General features: G+C 41.3%; 1 protein-coding gene across 3 annotated transcripts in view; it reads left to right on the forward strand.

Moving 5' to 3' along the window:
- adam22 (ADAM metallopeptidase domain 22) overlaps positions 1-21,084 on the forward strand; it is a 58,071-nt gene that overhangs the window by 11,338 nt on the left and 25,649 nt on the right. For all 3 annotated transcript variants that reach the window (XM_046398453.1, XM_046398451.1, XM_046398452.1), the window contains exons 4-6: positions 6,998-7,064; positions 11,546-11,628; positions 15,216-15,279. In XM_046398453.1, the coding sequence (XP_046254409.1) occupies positions 6,998-7,064; positions 11,546-11,628; positions 15,216-15,279 (214 nt within the window). The remainder of the gene's footprint in view (positions 1-6,997; positions 7,065-11,545; positions 11,629-15,215; positions 15,280-21,084) is intronic.

Raw genomic sequence — 21,084 nt, forward strand, 5'->3', positions numbered from 1 at the left:
AATGTCAAAGATGAAAACACACATCCATATTTTTGCATTTTTCAGGAGATCATGTTATGACCTGGCATAATACAGTACAGCTCTAACTAGCCTACAGGTAACTCAGCTCAGCTAATCAAGGAATCAGATATTTTGCTCTCCCATCCAGACCTTGGAAATGCTCTAAATTCCAGTCGTATAACAGCGTGTCTTTATGTCAAACGAGTGGGATTTTTTTAATCTGGAAATCCTTGACAACCAAAATATCTCCTCCTACTTGCATAGCAGAGGGAGTCGCTAGCTCTAAAAATGTTTTTTACACAACAGCACTCTCTTGTTCACTTGCATGACAAATATGTGTGTCAAAATGCCATTCAGCTGATGTCATGTTCATGTTGACTTCATGAGTTTGTCTGACTTTGTGAGGACTTTGTGAGGACTTTGTGCGGATGGCCATTTGATCCCTAAAATGTGTGTAGGTGTTTGGCTGCCGTGGACTGTGAAAGGTGCTGATGCTGTGCTGTTATCTGTGTGTGTCCTTGTGTTGTGCACGTGTGTCTTTATGTGTGTGCTGCTTCTACTGCACATGCATGCAGCCTCACATCTTCACACATATATGATTTAACTCTTTCTCATGTCCCATTCAGAGACAATTTATCATCCAGCTGTGTCTTGCTCCCTACATCCTGACATCGCTACAACCCAACTCCACTCTTCTCCTCCTTTTTCACCTCCATCTCTGTCTCTCCTCCTGTTCCAAGGTCTGTAATTTATTGCAGAGAGGCGTGATCTGATTTACAGCGGACTTAATGAGAAAAACACAGAGAGTGTGTGCGTGAGAGAGAGAGAAGGAGGGAGAGAAAGCAAAGCGGAGAGAGAGAGAGAAATAGTTAAGGATGAAGAGAGAGATGAGGACAGAGCGAGAGAGATGTGTGTTGATGTCCTTCATGCACCCTTGAGTCTTGGTGGGTGGGTTGAGTAAGTGCAGAAGATAGGGAGAGAAAGAGCTGGGCGTGTGTGTGTGTGTGTGTGTGTGTGTGTGTATGTGTATGCTTGAGGGAAATAGTTACTTGAAAGGAGTTCCCCAAAAAGAAAATAGTCCCCACTTCTCCTCTCTCCTACTCCTACAGTACTTTCTTTTTCTTTACTTGTTTCCAGCAGAGCTTCTTTCTTTAATTTGTGTGTCATTTGATCTCTCTCACTCACAGACACACACACACACACACACACTTTAGCTATCACATTTGGGGTTATGTTTGTGTGTGTTTGAGTGTCTGTGTGCAAATGCAGTACACAAACGTTATATTACAGACTGTGTTTGCTAAGTGGTTCCACGCCACATGCAGGACTGTGTATGCACAGTATGTTCTGGTATATAAGGGAGCGAGTTTGTGTGTTTTTATCTTTGTGGTGTGGATTAATAATATGGAGGTGAGCAGAGTTGTTTTAGAAGAACAAATAAAGAAGAAGACAGGTCGGTTCACACGTTCTTCATGTCTTGAACCATTGACCTGCACATGCATATTGAAGCAGTTTTTGGTTGCTCCATAATTCACCCACTCTATTCAAATGTATGCATCCATCCATCTATCCACTTTCTATACTGCTTATCCGTCGGGGTCACAGGGGGGGGCTGGAGCCTATCCCAGCTGACTACGAGCAAGAGACGGGGTTCACCCTGGACTGGTCGCCAGTCAATCGCAGGGCCAACACACAAAGACAGACAACCACACACTCTCACACTCACACCTAGGGGCAATTTAGAGTAGCCAATTAACCTAATGTGCATGTTTTGGTATTGTGGGAGGAAGCCGGATTTGCAGGTTTTTGGCCATAAACCAAATTGTGAGATATTTAAGTATCTCAAAGGTTATTACAAATCACCATGTGGTAAACATGATAGAGTGTACAAAATTTAATGCCTGTCCACCCAATAGATGTTTTGATATTTCAGTCTGACTCAAAGTGATTGTTGTTCTAAGAAGCCATGCTGCTTGTGGGGCTAAAAATGTGAAGCCGTCCTGTGGACTTTGCAAGATGTTGAGCTTTGAATTACTGGCCTTCCCTTTTATGCTCGATCGTGCCGTCCCTCCATTCCCCCTGTCTTCTCTCGAGCTGTCTCGATTCAGTGTACAGGATTAGTGGAGACAAAGAGATCCAGGAACTGACTCTTGCCGAAGACAGAGACAGAAGGAAAGACTGTTGTTCTCTCAGCAGGAAAAGATACTAATGCCTCTCTAAAGGCTATTGTATCTCGTAGATTACTCCTTTTCCTCTTTCATGCTGGATAAAAATCAATCGAAAAAGTATGCTTTACTGTCAGGAGACTATTAACTATTTAACAAAATTTACCACTGCGCATAATCTGATGCAGTCGGTGCATAGATGGAGAGCAAATTTACCCACAAACACACTCGCGTTGATGCATGTAAGTGCATGACACAGAATAATCTCATCAGTTGAACATAAAAAGTACATAAGTCATGATTACTCGCTCCCAAGTGTACAAAGCTCCAAATGTCTGTCTCTGTGTCTCCATTGACCCTGTTTAAGTAGCGTGGAGCTCGCTAACAATCCACATGTTGTCACAGATACACATCTGCAGGTTCTCCTTCGTGCCCACAACATCCTAAGCCACTGCATAATCCAGGAGTCATCTCTTTTTGGCCTGTATGTTGTGTGCTATAGACCCAACTGCATAATGGATCCAAGACTGTAGAATACAGGAATATAAGCTGTATGTTTGGTTCTTCCCCTTTTGTTGTTCTGTTAGTGTCAGTCTTTTTTGTTTTGTTTCTTTGCTAGTATTCCCTGTGCAATAAGAGAAGAGATCCCAGTGAGCATGCTGGTGCAATTGCATGTCTGATAAGTGATTGGAGAGTGAATGAATTATAGCCTGGAGACCTTTAATGAGGCCTCAGTGGGAGGGTGGGTGAGGCAAGAGAAGGGGGTGGTGGTGCAGGTGAAAGCAGCTGCAGCTTTTACTGAAGAGAATCCTCTACCCCCCCCCATCTCTCCTTCACTCCTTTTCACATCTTTATTTCCCTTATCCACCTTTCTATCTTTCCAACCCCCCCCCCCAAACTCCCTACACCCCCTTCCCCCATCATGTTTTCTTTCCTTTCTCCTCTCTCTTTCCTCAGCACTCCCCCCATCCTCATTATGGACGCCTGACACAGCACATGTTCAGTCCTTTGTGTAGCGGTGGCCTTTTTACTACAGGGTTAAATAACAAAAATCCATATATGGAGCAGAAGTCCATTTGATGACTGCAGTGCATGTGTGCAGATGTGTATGGATGCATCTGATTAAATTTGCTTTATTAATTTGTTTGTTTTTTCATGTGCTTATTTTTGTGTGTTTTGGGATGTTGGGTGTATTAAGGAGAGTGTTTGAAAGCAGCTAGATTGGCCCGCATGAAAGCAATGAAAAGCCTCTTCCCCCAGCTCTTGTGCCAATCTGCTCACACACACACACATAAACATTAGTCCTGCCAATCTGCCCTTTTTGTGCTGTTTTTCATCACAGTGCCACGGTGGTGCCAGGCGACACAAACCGTGAGAGGAATTTTATACAGCATGGAAACTTGGTTTGTGTATGCATGATTCACCTCGGGAGATCAAACTGGGTTGCCATAGCAGATGCCTTCACCCAGAGCGACTCACAACAAAATGCTTTAAAGGAAGGATGGAGTTTGATGTGACTGACAGCCACATGGACTCTGTGCACTTGCCCACTCCTCACTGATTCAGTTTGTACCTCCTCAAGACCCACTTAATAAAATTGAATAAGTCTTTTCAGAGCAACATTTTCCCAGCTCAGGCAGCGTCGGCGCTCTTAGGTTTGCGTGTGGGCTGGCTGACATTAAAGTGTAGAGAAAGCGAGCGGAGGGATGTGATTATATGGAAATGTCTGCATGAAATGTGGTAAGCTGAAAGTGGAGGGTCTGAGGATCCACCTCCGAAATCTCCTCCAGACCTGATTGACAGCCGGACGTCAGCTCTCAAACAGATGTTGCCTCGTTGTACATTTATACATAAGTGTGTACACATGTTAACAGGAAGCGGGAAGACTGCGTGTTGCAGAGGGGGTGGGGGTGTCTAACTGCGAGTGTGTGTAGGGGGATGGGGGGTGGGGTCGAGGCTGAGTTTGCGTCTTTGTCTGTCAAATAAATTATTTAAATCCCCCAACAATTAAAGCTGAAATCTGTTATCAGCGTCTTCCATTAGAGGCCCGTGTGACTGCCTTGCTGTCTCAGTATGCTCCTTGCTTGATCCCCCCGTCTGCGCTCAGCGTGGGACCGGATAAAGATCACAAGCTCTGAATCTTAAGCACACATCCCAGCAGAACAAAGGCTAACAGCACGCGCCCGTGACCCAGGGACTCATACACACACGTAACGACTTCATCGTGGACCTTTATGAATATTTTGATGGCATTTTGATGCAAGATGTTGACAAAGTGTCACTAGTGTTAAGAGTCATGGAGTGTTTAATTTGCACGGAGTAAGTCTGAGGTGTTGTGTGTGATGTATGTGTGTGTGTGACCTGAGGTTGGAGGGTGTGAAATGTGTACAGTGGAGGTTGCCTGTTTTACAAATACTGAAGATGTTTTTTTCAGAGCAGAGCTTCATGGCTGTGCGTGATGGGATAAATCCAAGGGCCCTGAGCTCTGTATTCACACCTTGTGTCGCCCTCTCTTTAAATTTCACTGCCTCGTTCCTGTCTTCTGTCTCATTACTCCCTCCTTGACGGCCTTTCACACCCTCTTTCCATTTTACCTCACCGTCTCTCTCCTCCTTCCCTGCATTTTATTACTGTAGCAAAATGCCCATTAGTCATCTGGGAAAGCAGCTTCCTCTTCCTCGCTGCATGTGTGTGTGCTCATGTCAGGGGTTTCATTCAGATGACACACTGTGTATCATTTTGGAAAGCTTACTTCCTGAGAGAAAGCTCTGCAAATATTCTGAAAGACATGAGACATTGCCTTAAAAGTATAACAGTTTCCTACCACCTGCCTTATGATGACTCATTACGGAAACTGATTTTTCTTTGCTTTCAGCTGTCCATCTTTGATCAAAGATATCACACTTTTTGAAGTTGGAGAATTTAAAAAAAATGTTATTACCTAGAACTAGTCCATGAGAATTAGAAATTGGACATAAATCCTTCATAGGAACATTTTCAGAGTGTAACAAAAATCAGTGTGTTAACATTTTGGGCAATTCCTTCCTTTGACTCTAGACAGAACCAAACTGTTTTCCCCTGCTTCCAGTCTTTACGATATGCTAAGCTAACTGGCTGGTGGTGGTGCAGCTTCTTATTTACTATAAAGAAGACATGCGAGTGGAATCGATCATCTCATCCAACTCTGAAAAATGCACATTTCCTTCAGAGACTACATCAAACGTACCATTTTGTCTGACAAACAGTCCAGAACCCCAAAATATTCAATTTACAGCAGTGTAAGCAGTACATTCTCCTTACCTTTTCGGTAATTGCCTCAGAATTATTTAAATGAAAAATATTTGCTAATTATTTTTCAGGTGATGAAATAATTAATTGATTAATTAAGTTTATGAACTGTTCTGTAAGTTGGCTGTAACTAATCAGCTTCTGCTCTGTGAACACAAACACAACTTTAGGTGTCGTATTGAAATGTTTTTATTGCAAAGGGTAGGAGGGTTATTGGAAATAATTAGAAAGAATGATAAAAAACACTAAACACGGCCATTTTCTACCCTTTTGATTATTTGTCATTAGCTTTAAGCATGTTTTCTTTTGAATGTACCTTTTTATCTGTATAATAGTTTTATAATATTTTTCAATTCGTCACCGTACTCTGAAACTGTTTGGGTGACTACTGAAAGAGAGGCCGGTTTGTTCGGTGAGCGAACGACATGAAAACTCATCCCGCCTACTTGTCTCTTGTTGAAGTCTGGATGTTGACAGGAAGTTGGAGATGATTGATGGCTCTCTGGTTCAGTGTGGCAAGTGGCCTGCTCAGAAAACGTTATGTTACTGTTTCCATTGCACATTTTTGTGTCACTTCGTGTACTCTGACTGACGAATACGGCTGTCGTTCAGTAATTTTGTCATTTGTTCCTGATTCAGTAAATATACACACACTTTAATATGATAAAAAATTAGTTTACTATGCTGATTTTATTGTTTCCTTTTAATACTGCTCTCCTTGTGCAAGGTTGGCTTGTGTGTGTGTGTGTGTGTGTGTGTGTGTGTGTATACAAGCCTCAGATTACACTTGGCTCTGGCACTGCTTTCTGTACAGTGTATATATAAGACATAAAAGCCCACTCCTTCACTGCCATGTGTTTATGTGTGTGTGTGTGTTTGCGCCTACCTTCAAGTCACCTTTGTGAGAGATAACAGGCTAAAACTTTGAACTGTATTATATTTTAAAATAGCGATGGGACAAATTCTTATTCATATGCCGCATTCCTGTGTGTGTGTGTGTGTGTGTGTGTGTGTGTGTGTGTGTGTGTGTGTGTGTATTTGTTTGTTTGTGTGTATGTATGTGTGTGGCTTTGTGTGCACTATAGCTCATACATCTCTGTCTCAGATTGGGCCTGCAGTGTGTATCTCCATTGGGATTCTTGGGTGCAGCTCTGCTGAGAAAGCACACACAGACTGATTTCCTCTTATTTATGCCAGTCTCTCCCTTCCTTGTTCTCTCGGTTTATTTCCTACCTCCTTCCTTTTCTGCCTGTGTCACCTCTTTTAGGCCTTACTGACCTTCATTTGTCCTTCATCCCTCCAATAGACAACATACGCACCAGACATTTGCTAGAAGGTTGGATTTGTATAATTGTGTTTGTGTGCTGGAAATAGCCTGTCCCTGTATGCTGGTCATAATTAGCCGGGCTGATGCTCTTAAGCACTGTGCTGAATACAGTCTTCCTATAAAACACAAGCACGCTTGTACAGCTGAGTGACACTTGAATAAAAATCACAAATTTTCTAACTTTAATTCGCTCTTCTTCTTTCCTCTCTGTTCCCAGTGATCTGTTGTCTTCGAGGTACGTGGAGAGGCATTTGTCAGACAAAGGGAAGACTGTCGTCACTAATGTAAGAATCTGCACATCATCTCTGCTCAGGCTCACTCACACTTTGACTATTGGACTATTAGCAGTTAGAGTGGAGGCTACAGTGTTTTTTATGGTGCCCTGGTCTTGAAATTATGACCCCATTAACCCCAGGTATTACCATGGTTACATGAATGGGGATGAAAGCATGTTAACACATGGGTCAGCCAAAACACATCTGGTCTGGTTTGAACTGTAATCAGGTTCAAATAAAATCTGCACAGTTTGAGCACATTCTCAAAGCTGCTGTAATCATTATTTTGATATCAACAGTGGATCAAATGACTCCATGTAAAGAGGAAGGCGTCATTCACAGTGACAGACCCACAGAGAATTATCACTGTGCTCTGCTGTTCGCCTCATGTTTTAACTCACTGTTTTGGCCAGTGACTTTACTGTTTTGATTAACTCTCTGTGCTCTTATTAGCGTTGTTTCCAGCTGGAGCATGCAGCTTTTACAGTAGGAAAAAGAGCAGAAAATCCCACAGTGTGCCTCCTGCAGTACTAAAACACATATAGATGAAATTAGCAACTAGCTGGTGAGCACAGGCGAGCATTTAGCAGAAACAAATTTTTTTTTTTACGGGTCGGTAGAGACCAAAAGAGAGCAAAATAAAAAGAGTAAAGAAGACATAGATTTAAACATGATTACAAATCAAGAGTAACGTTGCTTAAAGTGAACATGTACATAAGCAGCTGTTTGCTAACAAGTTCCCCACATCAGCTCAGTGATAAGGTGATAATATATAAATCCTCAGTGTTTACGACATTGTAATTCTAGAATAACAGACTGCATTGAGCTCCAAACAGTAGAAAGACAAAGTAATCTGTTGGGTTCATAAATAGGTGACTGTTTGCTAACACATTTGACACAAAAACTTCATAAGGAGATAGTATGTCAGTGAATGCAGGCTGAGTGAAGTAGATCCCATGCAGCAGCATCACTTCTGTTGACCTTGGATGCCTCCACCTGCTCCATGTGGCTAATTTACATTTTGACATTCAATTACAAAGTGAACTGAAAAAAAGAAGAAACCTTATTAATGCCAGATGTAAATGTAAGTGTATACCAGATGTTTTTATCAAGATAACATATGCAGATACAGACCACATGTTCCCTCCAGGTGCATAACATAGCAGGGTTCAGTTTATCAAGGATGGAGACAAGAGACATCAAATGTCAATGATATGATGGTGTATGTTTACTGGATTGGATTGTATGTTTACTGAACTGGATTGTTCTCAGCTGTGTGTTGTACAGCTGCAATTTCCTGTGGATGCTGCAGGTTCTTCTCCCTCCATGACCCTTTTATTGGTTAATCAATGTGTTACTTTGCACACACGCAGAATTCTCAGCCCATCCGGTCCTTTTCCAGCCAAGATGTTAGAAGAGCAAAGTGGAACGGTAGCTGTGGAATAAACCTTCAGCTAACACGAAATTAAGATTGCTGTGATAATCCTCTGAAATGTGGACTTCAGTTACAGGACACCCACTGAGGCACAGTATTACATCATATAACTGAGGAGGGTTATAATGGTCAGGATTTACTCAGCTAAGCAGCAGATTAAAGAGATATTAGATACTTTACAGAGGATGATCCAAATTATTACACCACATATTCTGTTATGTGATCACTTGTAATTATGGAACTTATTAGAAAGGGATCTCTGTAAATTAATTCACGTTGTGGATAGATATCCAGGATGTATTCTCTCTGCACATTTTGTTGCCATGCTTTCCTTTTTTTAATAGTAGAAAGAATAACTTGCACTTTGCCTCTTTATTAATGGGTGCTGTTGTGGAAGGTTAATATGAGACAAGCTCCTGTTTGTTACTCTGCTCATGGAGGTCAAAATGTCAGCCATAACACAGCTGCTGCTGCATCTCAGACTCCCCTCTGTTCATGTAGTACATATGTAATAGAGGTGGCACATACTGCTAAACATTGTGGCAGTTGTTTTGACTTTCGGCCCACACTTAGAGCTTATTACAGTCAGTGCAGGACAAATCCAGAATCCTCTCTTAGCACAAACCACATTCCACTATTTAGCTAAAGCTAACACGATGCTACAGCTGTCTGTAATGGAGACTGAATGACTGAAGTCATTCTTAAAGTGATACATCAAGAGTTATTACTGTACACCTTTTCTGTCTTGTGAACCTTAGACTATGTTATATATTTATTTCCTAATTCCTCTTCATTATCTAATTGCGCAAACTTTCGCTGACACTCGGAGGGCAGAGTGTCCTACTTGTTCACTGTCTGACCCCCACCTTTTCATTGTTTCATTGTGATGTCCACATTAGATGATTAATTACTTTTATATGGGTCTAAGGAGATCACAGATCAGACAATTATAGCAACAAACACACAGGATGTACCCACAGCGCCTGGTTTTTGGGTGTTTCTTGCTTTGATGAGAAGTAGAGCAGAAGGTTCAGGGCGACAGGGGGAGGAGAGATGCTGGGATAGTAGAGCACAGCACCACTTATAAATAGCCCTCTCTGTCCCTTTATTTCACGCTCACTCTACTTCCCCTTACCCAACGTCTGTCTTCATCTGTAGCCCCATTTAGGTTCATCTACCTAACCTGTACAACTTCTTAAGTTCCATTCACGTGTTTTATCAACTCTCTGTCAATTTGTTCACATCGTTTTTCCTCTCTTTACCCAGTAGCTGTAATTACGTGTTATTTCTCAGTTTTGGCCATCTTGGATGTGATATTGTGGACATGGAGAGTTAGAGAGAGTCAGGGTTAGTATGATCCATTGAGTTCACAGTTTGTTTTCTTTGTCCTGTGACAATCAGGTTCATAAATTAAAGCTGTAAGCAGCATTGAACAGACCCTCACACCTCTTCCCCCTGAATTGTCCTGTATTTCGCACACTGCACAAAGGACTACAGTGTTATCCTGTCCACTATGTGGCCAACTCAAAGGATGATTGTCACACAAGGCTTACCTCCTTTTACCAGTAGTTGGCGCAGTGACTATAACCCCAGCATTCAATTAAAAGCTCACACACTTGCAGCAGCATGAAAGCCTTTTCATACCAAATCTGAGGTGGATTTGTCCAACCTGCTAGGTGAATAAGCACATCAAAGTATAGAAAGTGTCATTTCCTGTGGCCGGTAGGTGGTGCTGTGACTGTAACTAAACATTAGCATGTAGATGTCGCCAGACTGGGAGTCTTATCAAATTTGTGAAGTTTGAGGAACAATGGACCGAGTATGTTTGAGTTACAGTAATTTCCTGTTTCATAGCGAACATCAAAATTCACTGTGCCACCGTGGGACTGTGTGGAAAAAAAACTAATTGTTTAATAACTGTTAATCATAAAAGTTTTTAGATTGCACTAAAAAAAGTTGATCTATTCTTTGTAGCAGTTCGTTAATATCCAACACTTATAAAAGCCAAAAAAATTAATACTAATTCAAAATGGCCAACTTCCTGTTGGGTTTAGTGCATTACTCTAAGAGGCTTTTTCAGCCATCTAGGTGAAATGTACTATGAGGACAATTTTGTAGAAAGGGCGTAAACTTTCAGCCAGTCATCATTTAAGATGGCTTCTCATTGTCGCAAAACCATTTGCCCGGTGAATGTCTGGTACATATTTGTCCCTGATAAATACAGAGAGTTTGCTTGCAGCAAATTCCTGCAGCAAAGCTTGTGGAAAGCCTTTATCATAATGCCTATAGTTCAACTTTTCACATACTTTTGGCTGTGTAGTTTGACAACAATAAATACCTGCATTCATCCTCAGTCCACAGAGAGAGCTGAAAGTAGGAGTGGATGAAGCAGCACGATGCTGGACGCAGCGTCAGACTGTGGAGCAGAAATTGATCCTCTGATAAAAGCTGCGTTTCCTCAGGGAGACCAGCTTCCTGCCTAATGGCTGTTAGGCAACTAGAAATGGACCAGGAAGAGATGGCCTGCAGAGCACTTAGATACTTAGACATCATACACATCTATAGAAAATAAATGCGTGTATATGCCCGCAGAGAGGGGAAGAAGCACACACACACACACACACACACACATATAGACAGATGGAGACAGAGGGTGAAGGCAGAGTGTGTTTGGTGATTGGCGACTGGTGACAGAGATAGAAATGGGTTTTTTTTTTATGAGTGACTGTTGCTGTGGCTTCCAGTTGTGGGTGGAAGAGAGAAGTTACGAAGCAGTTAACACACAGATGGCAGGCTGTGAATGGGTTAAGCTCAGAGAGGAAAGCACCACATAAACACGCAGGACAGTGCACGTACATGCACGTATCTACACAAGATCACGCTTGCACTTGCGTGTTTTAGCAAATGAATTCTGTATGATTGATCGCTCTGAACTCATTTCCTGATGGGATAAACGAGCAGCGAGTGGAAATTTTTTTGCTTGAGTGTACGAGACATTTTAGGATGAAACCATGTGTGTGATCTTAACCTCTGAGTGTTTGTGTTTTGCTCACAGGGAGGAGAGCACTGCTACTATCAGGGGAAGGTCAGAGACATTCCTCACAGCTTTGTAGCTCTTTCAACCTGCCATGGATTGCAGTAAGTACAAATATTATGTGCATGTTTCTCATCCAGCATCACTAACTCTGTGCGTCCAGGTCCTGGGCCTTGCTCCCATTTATCCATTAGGTTAACCTAATTAGATTTAGCCACCCTTTCTCTGTCTCTCTGCATTTATCATCACTCGGGTTGTCATTAACTCCGGCAGGTGCTGCTTCTAGAGTTGCATTGTTAGAGTTCGTGCTCTAAAGCAGAAACACTCTGTGGGAAGAGACTTGTTCAGAAACAACACCTGCTGGGAGGAAAGCATGTATACTCTGGATGTGTGTTAGTGCTGTATGTGTAATATTGTGTTTGTGTGTGTGTAATTTATATTATACATTAAGTGAGGCGAAGAGGCCATCCCACAGGGCAAAACTGTGTTGTGTGGTACTTGCATAAAAAGGCACTTGTTAATGATTGGGTGTATTGCATTTGGGTTTTTTACATTAATTATTTAGGTGTCTTTAAAAGTAAAAATAAAAAAAAGATGGTAAGAAGGTAGAATTTACAGCACCCCATAATGTGTAAACAACCGAGGAAAACCGTGCTTGAAGAAGCTCCTTGGCAGCCTGAGCCTCTGCTCATTCAGTAACAGTAATCCTTATGTTCACGGTGTGATTCATTGTGCCTCTGTTTAATGTTTCGTTGTGATGACTGGACATTTTTATATGCAGTGATTTCTCAAAGAATACAGAGAGACGTGTCTTTGCCAAAGCCACATCTGAGGTGTGACCTTATGTGAATATACCATTCACAAACAGTATTCATCCCTGTCATTTCTGTCAGAAAGTATTATTATTCACTCTCAAAGCTTATCAAAGCTTAATTCAGTCTGATATATCGTCTATCATCATAATGGCAAGCTAAATAAACCAAGAAATCAGTCGATTCAGTTGATTAAATCAGATTGATACTTGCTGAATAAATCAAACTGAGCTCCGACTTTTAATAACGTTCACATATTTCACATATTTCATGCGATTGTGGCAGCATGTTTGTCAGCACAGCAAATTATGAATATGCGCTCACAAGATGGTGAAAAGAAGAGGATGGTTTATTCAAATCCAAAACAAAGTGAAGTGTTCCACATGCCGTGCTGTCTCACAAGTAGGACAGAACATGATATAACCTGACAGATTAAAATTGTTTCCCGCAGGCTTCTGTTATTATTAATATGGCTGAAGCTTGATATGTGACTGCTAATGAGTCCAAATGTTATTGTTGCATGTTATGATACTGCTGGCATGTTTATTTGTAGTATTTGGTGCAGTAATATTAGAAGTTGACTCCTGATTTTCTTGATGCTGAAAGAAATACATGTTGACATTTTAAAGGAAGCAGAGACACACCCATAGTATGTAATGCACTGTGTGTGTGTGTGTGTGTGTGTGTGTGTGTTAGAGAGAGAAGGGAGGGCTTAGTGGTGTCAGGGGCTTACACATTAAAGGGAGCGTATTTCCCCGATGTTGAGTCAGGTGTTTACCACCACTCTCTTCTTTCTCTCTCTCTCTCTTTTCTTTCTTTCTCTTTATATGTTCTGCCATTTACAGTCACGTCAGATGTAGACCTTTAAACATTGACCCAGGTTCCTCTTTTAGCCCATCATCATACTGAGCAAGAAATTTTCAACCTAAAGATCTTTGCCTCTTGATTTCCCTGAAGCACATGAGTTCAAATGCTAAGCGTTTAAATCAGTGACAGCCAGCTTCATGTGGACCCTCAAAACTTTGGTTTAAATTCTTAAACCTGCAATAACAGGTTTTCTTGGCCACATGGCGGCAATGGAAACAAGTTGTGAGTACAGCATTGACATGTCATCACCTTTTAAGTTGGCCAGCAAAATGGTTACAAATGCGTGCTTGTTAGAATCTGGTCACTCTGAGAGAAACGTGATTTCATATCTCGGTGGGAGTTGAGTCCCAAACACTGCCCTATGACACCAGCTCTCTCACACAGTTGAATTAAATTAACTTTCAACAGTGTCATTTCAACCCTATATTTTAACACTGGAAAATGAACTCTAACTGTTGGTTTTCAGAGATTTTCACTGAAAACGACACTTTGAAAGCAGTGCAGGTCAGGGGGAGCTGCAGATTCAGAAGATGATTTTCTGAAGGGTCGTTCACATTCTCACATTGTTTGCACATTGTCAATACGCTTATTATAGGTAAAGTTAGGGGAAGGAATTGTGTTTTGTATTATTTATGGAGATTTTGTGACTCAAAGGACATAAAGGGTGCGGTTTGATCAGATTTGACTGGCAATAGCCTGCCAATAACAGTCATCAGCTTTGGATTCAAACCATGATGCTAAACCTGGACTGGTGCTCAGAAATATGTGGTATCCCTATTATTCCATCTGACCCTAATTCAAACCATTATGAAGGGTGCAGATTTGAACACATTTTTCAGGTCCAATAACCAAAATTGTTCTACCTTTTCCATAAAATTGTGTGTTCATGTACGATCCCGTTGTTCTGTGTGAGAAGCTGATGAGAAAATTGGGTTTTCAGGACTTTTAGAGGGTAGGAAACAGTGGATGAATTGTGTCTTGATGTCAGAATGGCCAGTGTTTGAATAAAAACACAGCTCAAATCAGCTTCACATGTTTATTTTGTGATCTGCAATAAGGATCCATTCTGTTCCATACTGATCTAATAATAAAATAACTTTCAATGCAATTTTCTGTTCCACATAAAACATGTATTGCAAGGAAAGTAAGTGGAACACAAACAGGACAAAAAGCAATACACAATGTTGGATCAGGATGACGAGCGTGTTGAAGGTGAATTCTGTGTGAAAGACAGGTTGTCTGCAGTGTTTCCCCTCCTGACTTCACAGTTTGACCCAGCCAATCTCCTAAAAGCTTCAGATAAAGTTAATTAATGGATGATGTCCGTCTTTTGTGCATGTCTGCACACACGGACGGGCAGATACAGGGAGACCTTCACTCAGCTGCTGAACAAGAAATTGATCTCTGACTTTTAGAACTGTTTGCATGGTCAAAACAGAGTGTGTGTGTGTGTGTGTGTTGGCCTCTTCCTCTCATACCTTTATGTGAGGAATGTATGATAAGGATGAGTGAGGTTTTAAGTGCATCATGAGTGAAAGTACAGGTGGAGTCACTGCGTCTTTTAATAAATCTTCGGAAGATCGGCAGGATTTGTACTGATTTTCTGCCAAATTGTATTTCAAAGATGTTTTAGACATTGCAGACTGTGGTCAGCCTGTGCAAGTCGGTGACCTTTAAGTAAGGAAATTTCCTGAGCCACACGTATGCCAAACACACAGCAGTCAGGACAGCAGAGGATTTTGTCCAGATCTGCACCTTGTAGGAGTGCATTACAGTTATTATTCTGACAAATGCTCAAATAATGTAATAACCCCGCCCCCCTTTGTGAAAGGACTGAAATGGCTAATCTATCACATCAATAGCTGAAGAGGAGGTGAGTTCAGATGCATTATTTCATTTAGTGATGAATAGAATAACAGAAGCTGGTGTTGATACATGCTCCTCTCTCTCTCTCTTTCTGTCTCTCTCTCTCTGTCTCTCTCTCTCCCTCCCTCTCCCCTTCTCTTTCTCAGTGGGATGTTTTTCGATGGCAATCACACCTACATGATTGAACCTGGAGGACAGCACAGCAGCGATGTAAGTACTCTGCAAATCTACATGAAGATGTATATACGTTGTAGGTGTTGGTGATGGCTTCCCTCAGAGGCTTTTATCAATGTTCTGTGGTCAGATAATCGGTTACAACAACCTTTCTCATCTGATGTACCCTCACACTGCTCACATCACCATATATTATGTATGAAAAAGACAATAAGTGAAAAAAATATTTCTGGTATCACAGGATTCATACAGGGGTCAGGTCATACAGGTCAGTTATTATCCTGAGAGGAGGTTGAGACGAAACTAGAATCAATTACAGATCACACACCGGTCATTTCTGCTCTTTGGGATGAGCCCTGAATGCGGTGCACAGGTCTCAGGACAGAGAGATTTGGATTACAAATCCTGCAGACAGTAGAAGAGCCTTCAGCCAATTAGATAATAACAATTACAGACATTACGGTGGGAACGAAAGGACAGATCTGAGATTGTCTGAAGACGCCTTGAGCATCAGAGTGAAAGAACAAGTGCTGATACAGTGTGTGTGTGTGTACACGCATATTCTTTCTGCTCTAATTAAAACGTCCAGCAGAGGTGTGTGTCTGGTGTTAATCAGGAAGGGCACGACAGGAGACAAGATAAGACAGGTCAGGAATTTGTGTGTGTTTGTGTAGATGTGTGTTTATGTGTTGTGTAGATATGAGTGTGAGCCCTCGTGGTTATTGGTAGTGGCTGCCTGGCACACAGAGCTGCTTAAGATTCATCCCCATATGACAGCTTTAGTGCCAAGTGTGTTAAAAAGAGGGTTTAGGACGTGATGGACATCAGGGCAGTGATTTTAAAAGAGGAGTGTTCACTGAGAATAAAGGGATGAGAAAGAGGCAGGTACACAGAGAGAGGTGGGCTCAGCAAAAGAGCAAAAACCACAAAATTGTTGGTAATTGGATTAATGGACTAGATTGGAATTAGATTGCTTGTCATTGTATCTTCTGCATGGGAAAGTATACAACAAGGAAAGAAAGACTAATTGGTTAATAACAGTTGTTATATCACAGTTTTACAATGATAGAGGGAGCTAGTGAAAGCATTAGACTAATCTGACAGTAAAAGACTCATAAAATAAGATGGAGAACAGAGAAAGAATAAGAAACAACTATGCCTCAAACCCACTAGGTTTATTTTACTTTTCTCTGGGCTCTCTCCCCTCCATCCCAACTATTCATCCTCACTCCTTCCTTTCCTGGCCTCTTCTTTGTCTCCCTTCTGCCTTCATCATTCCTCTCCAACCTTTTCTGGAGAGACTGAATTATTCAAACGATGAGTGAGAGAGAGAGAGAGAGAGAGAGAGAGAGAGAGAGGTCTTAACTGAGAATATGGCTGTGGCACTCGTCTTTGGAGATACTGTATTTCGCTAGCCTTTTTTGGTCATTCAAACAGACACAGGGGCGTAAAATGCACGTAAAAATTTGATGAGATTTTTTAGTAGTTTAGCTTCTATTTGCATGTCATGCCACACACACTGCATGGACAAAACAAAACAGTGTTAACAATATAGTAAAACATCTGACAGCACAAGTACAAAACCAAAAGAATGATATAAATCATAGCTTTATAAACAGAGCCACGTCGTTTAAGGTGAAACGTGTGTATACAACATTTCAAAAAGAAATAGAGAAGTAAAAGAATACGTTTTAATGGTATTGACCGACCTTGTAGATTCCTCATTTTCAAGTTACTGGCTAACTTAAATGTCATGTGTGAATATCTTACTCAGTCCTTTAGCCGTGTCCATGTTTAAAAGAAATCTGTCTTCTTATCACTGAGATTGCACACTGGCAGAGATGGAAAGTAACTGTATTGTGTTTCCATTTTATACTGCTTTATTCTTCATATCCAAAAACATGCATCTGAAAAATGTACTTTGCAACTGTAGATTTTACTTACAAAATATACAATTTTCTAATTGAACATAAAGCTGTCTTACAGACTTACTTAAACTTAGCGCTGCCTCAAGCTGCAACATCATTAGTAGTAGTCCGGTAAAAGAGGACTCACTTGTACACGACTCACATGGGCCATTTTTCTGCCTACTGAGTACTTTTACTTTTGATACACACTTGTACATTTTGCTGATAACACTCTATACTACTGTATGCTGTAGCAACATTTTGATTGCAGGACTTTAATTTAACTAAACTTAACTTCTGCTCAAGTGAAAGATCTAAACACTTGTTGTGTTGTGGGACACATTTGCTCCTCCTCTTCCAGTGTGACATTTTCACCCGTTAGTTGTACAGTACCAAAACTCAGCTGGACTTCATAAAACAGAATTGTCTGTACTGAAATACAGGTATTTTTTTGGAAAATATTTGGCAGGTACCTCCATCGGCAGCGTTGGTTTTGGCTTGTCAGGTGGGGGTATCCTGTCTGCATAACAATGTCAGGGACAGCGCTGCCCTTGAGCCCAGCAGTGGTTGTCAGTGTGTCAGCACTGAGCTCTGGATGTCTGCTCCCATTGGACGACGGTCCACACTGACTGTCTCACCACCTCTGTGTCTCTGGGGTCGTCTCGTTGTATCTCTATCTTTATTATACTCTCAGCCTACGTATCTTTGTCTCTTTCACAGTCTGCTTGGTCTGCAAAACCCAAACTTTGCATGCATCCTGTGCATCAAATCACACACACGCACAGTTAAAGAGTTATCTTTAGAGATTGTATGCTCAGTCATGTTCTTGTCATAGCCTCAAACAGCCACACATTAGTCCATTAGAAATGGTATTAAATGCAGAGGCTTTGAGCCCTGTGTTGCATCTCTAATTGTGGCTGTTATGATCTATTTGAAAGTGATGGAAAAGAAACATGGCGGGTTGGGGGGTATGTGTTGAAAGAGGGAGTCAGCAGGACTCCTCTTGGCCATATGGTAAATCCATCTGCACTTCTTGCGCTGAGGCAGAAAAAGTTATGCAGGACATTAGCTAAGTGTGTCCCGAACAAGCTGATCCTGTCACCTTCTGCAGCTGAACTGGTCTCAGAGTGTCTCATTTTGTTATGTAAAGAGGCTTGTGAGCAATTCAACTACATTTGTGAGTAGCACAGAGTGCAAAAAACTAAAGTTCACCAGCTCCGAACGTGATGTACCCAGGCGCAACATGGCTGATAAATCTTTCACTTACTGACTGCATAAGCGGCTTGGAGTGATGATGTGCGATTCTGGCTTGTGTATGCAGAAAACACCATATGTTTAGTCCTTTTTAACACCTTTCCAAACCCACCTGCACCTCGGGGCCCCTGCGGCTACATCCCAGCAGCTCTTTCTATTTGCTTTCACTGAGGGCTGAGACAAACTGCTGTGTTTTGTTGATAACGTAGTGAGTTTAATGCTGCTTCACATTTTAACTGTGAATGACAGAAAACAAAGACAAAGCAGTATTACTACTGCTTTTTGCATTGCGATGCTGTATAAGTAGTAAACAAGTAGTAACTTCATTGGTAGTATGTATTTGGGACACAGAGTTAGAGACTTTGTCCATGTCCATGCTAGCAGCTCTGTGAAGTTGTATTTTTGGCACAGTGGTGCTTAAATGTGGTGGTACTAAATGCTGCTGTTAACGTGCTCATAATGACAACGCTAAATGGTCCAAATATTTGGACAAAGCGAAATTTTGACCTGATTAATTGTGCTACATTAAATTATAATGGATTGCCGAAGTCGGAGAGATTCATCTTCTGATTCATCTTCATGAATGTCTGTACTCATTTTCATTTTAATCCTTTAAATAGTTGGCGAGATATCTCAGTCTGGACCAATGCAGTGGAGAGACAGTCTTTTCCCTTCACGTGCCTAAAAATGACATCCTCTGTTTGCAGTTCTCAGATATGCAGCTTTTCTATGTTCATTTATTTCATTCATTCAATTTTAAATGGAATATCTTGTGGTTTTAAAGAGTTAGCCTCTCTAAGAAACATTCCAGAACCTCCCATCTAACTGGTTAGTGTTCTTACCACTGCGGCTGTGTGATGATCTGACCTGCATTTACAAGATGAGGAGAGGAGGTCTGGAGGGTAACTGAGGAAGACCCAGTGGGCAGTTGAAGGATGAAGGAAGGGGTGTGTTAATGGGGAGTGGTGGCAGGTTGTTGAGTGGGGGTGTTTGCATTAGATGCCAAGAGAATGAAAAAAAACAGCACAAGCTGGGTCTGCAGCTCAGTGAGACTTGGAAGCTGATGGGATTAAAAATAAGGGGGTCTCCCTGTGGCCTCGGGCCAACTTCATGTTACTAAACCTGGACCAGTTCATTTACACATGCGGAGAAAGAGCGAGAGAATCAAAAGCGTGTTACCCCTCCCTTCTTTATATTCATGAGCCAACAGTCTGTCTGAGGCACTATCTCCCGTGGCAACCCAGGCTCCGCCCCTGTCTCTTTGTAGCACAACATATGAAAGCCATCTGTGTTAAGACCCTAAATCTCCGTCTCTACACACTCCCTGCTGAATCTGTATGCTGTAGGATGATTGGCTGGGAGCGATGATCTGGAACAACAAAGAAGACGCTGGTCAAGGAAATGCTTTATTACTGCAGTTAAGCTCACTCTGTGTGTATGTGCTACACACAATACAGAAAGCAGCTATGTAATGCACTTCTTCTAATTATGACCTTACTAATCATCTGCCACTAAACTCTCAGTCGTCATGAAAGTGTCACATCAAAGAAAGAGTTGGCTCCAATTATGATTGCTGCAGTTTAGGCTGGTGGCTGTTAATGGATGCTAATTCCACCAGGACTACATCAAAGATAAGAAACACTGGAGTGCTGAAAGTTTTGTTTTAATGGAGTGCTCACTTTTCTTAATTGGCTGTGGTTTGTCTCTAGAGCCTATGATGTGATAACACAAATATTTACTCGGACTGGATCGTAGTTCACCGCTGATGTCAATGACTATATTCTATATCCTCAGTGATTTGTTTAAAGTTCAAAAGACTATCCTTTATTTTTTTACTTTTCTTGACTTGCATGCATTAACGATTAGTCGAACAGTAGAACGTCATGTACTTGACTCCGCTATTTTGGTTTCAGCTCCAGTATAATCTTCTCTGTCTGTAAGTCACTATAGATTTCATGTATTTGGGTTTTGGATGTTAGTGGTACAAAATAAGCTTTCTGAAGACTCCACTCCGGACATTCAGCCATTTTTATAGTTTTTTGTATCCCAGACTACATAGAAAGCAGTATATGTGTGTATATAAATATATATATAGATATATATATATATATATCTATATATATATATATATATATATAAGCAAAATGAACTTGAATTGTGAGAGCTATTTTCTGACGTTATCAAATAAACAATTAACTGACTATGGTAATCCACAATATTGCTATGAGAAGAATCAATAATGGAAGCAATGTCTTCACTTTTGAGGAGGTCCTCTCACAGACCTACACTGAAGCACTGTTTATTTGTCCAGAGACAAGAACATGAAGTCTTATAAAGTGAGAATGAAGCTGCTGACATGCGGTTGTGTGGCATTATAGAGATATGCTGTAGGCTTGATGCTGTGTCACAGTATGCTGCATGTAGAGGGATTAGCTGAACACCAGTAAAATGTAATACAACCTTTATTAGTCTACTGTTGACCTAAAGGTACATTCAACTTTAATATCCCTCAGTGGTCCAAGTAATCACGAGATGAGTGCCGAGGGAACTTTTAACATTTTATCACAGTAGATTTCCTGGAAGCAAAAAGCTCAGGAGCCATTGGTTTTCTCAAACAATCGGTCAGTCAGATAGTAAATGTGAAGACATAACCAACTGCAACCATCACCGCAGCAGATAT

The sequence above is a fragment of the Scatophagus argus genome, chromosome 9 (assembly GCF_020382885.2).
Source record: "Scatophagus argus isolate fScaArg1 chromosome 9, fScaArg1.pri, whole genome shotgun sequence".
NCBI lineage: Eukaryota > Metazoa > Chordata > Actinopteri > Scatophagidae > Scatophagus > Scatophagus argus.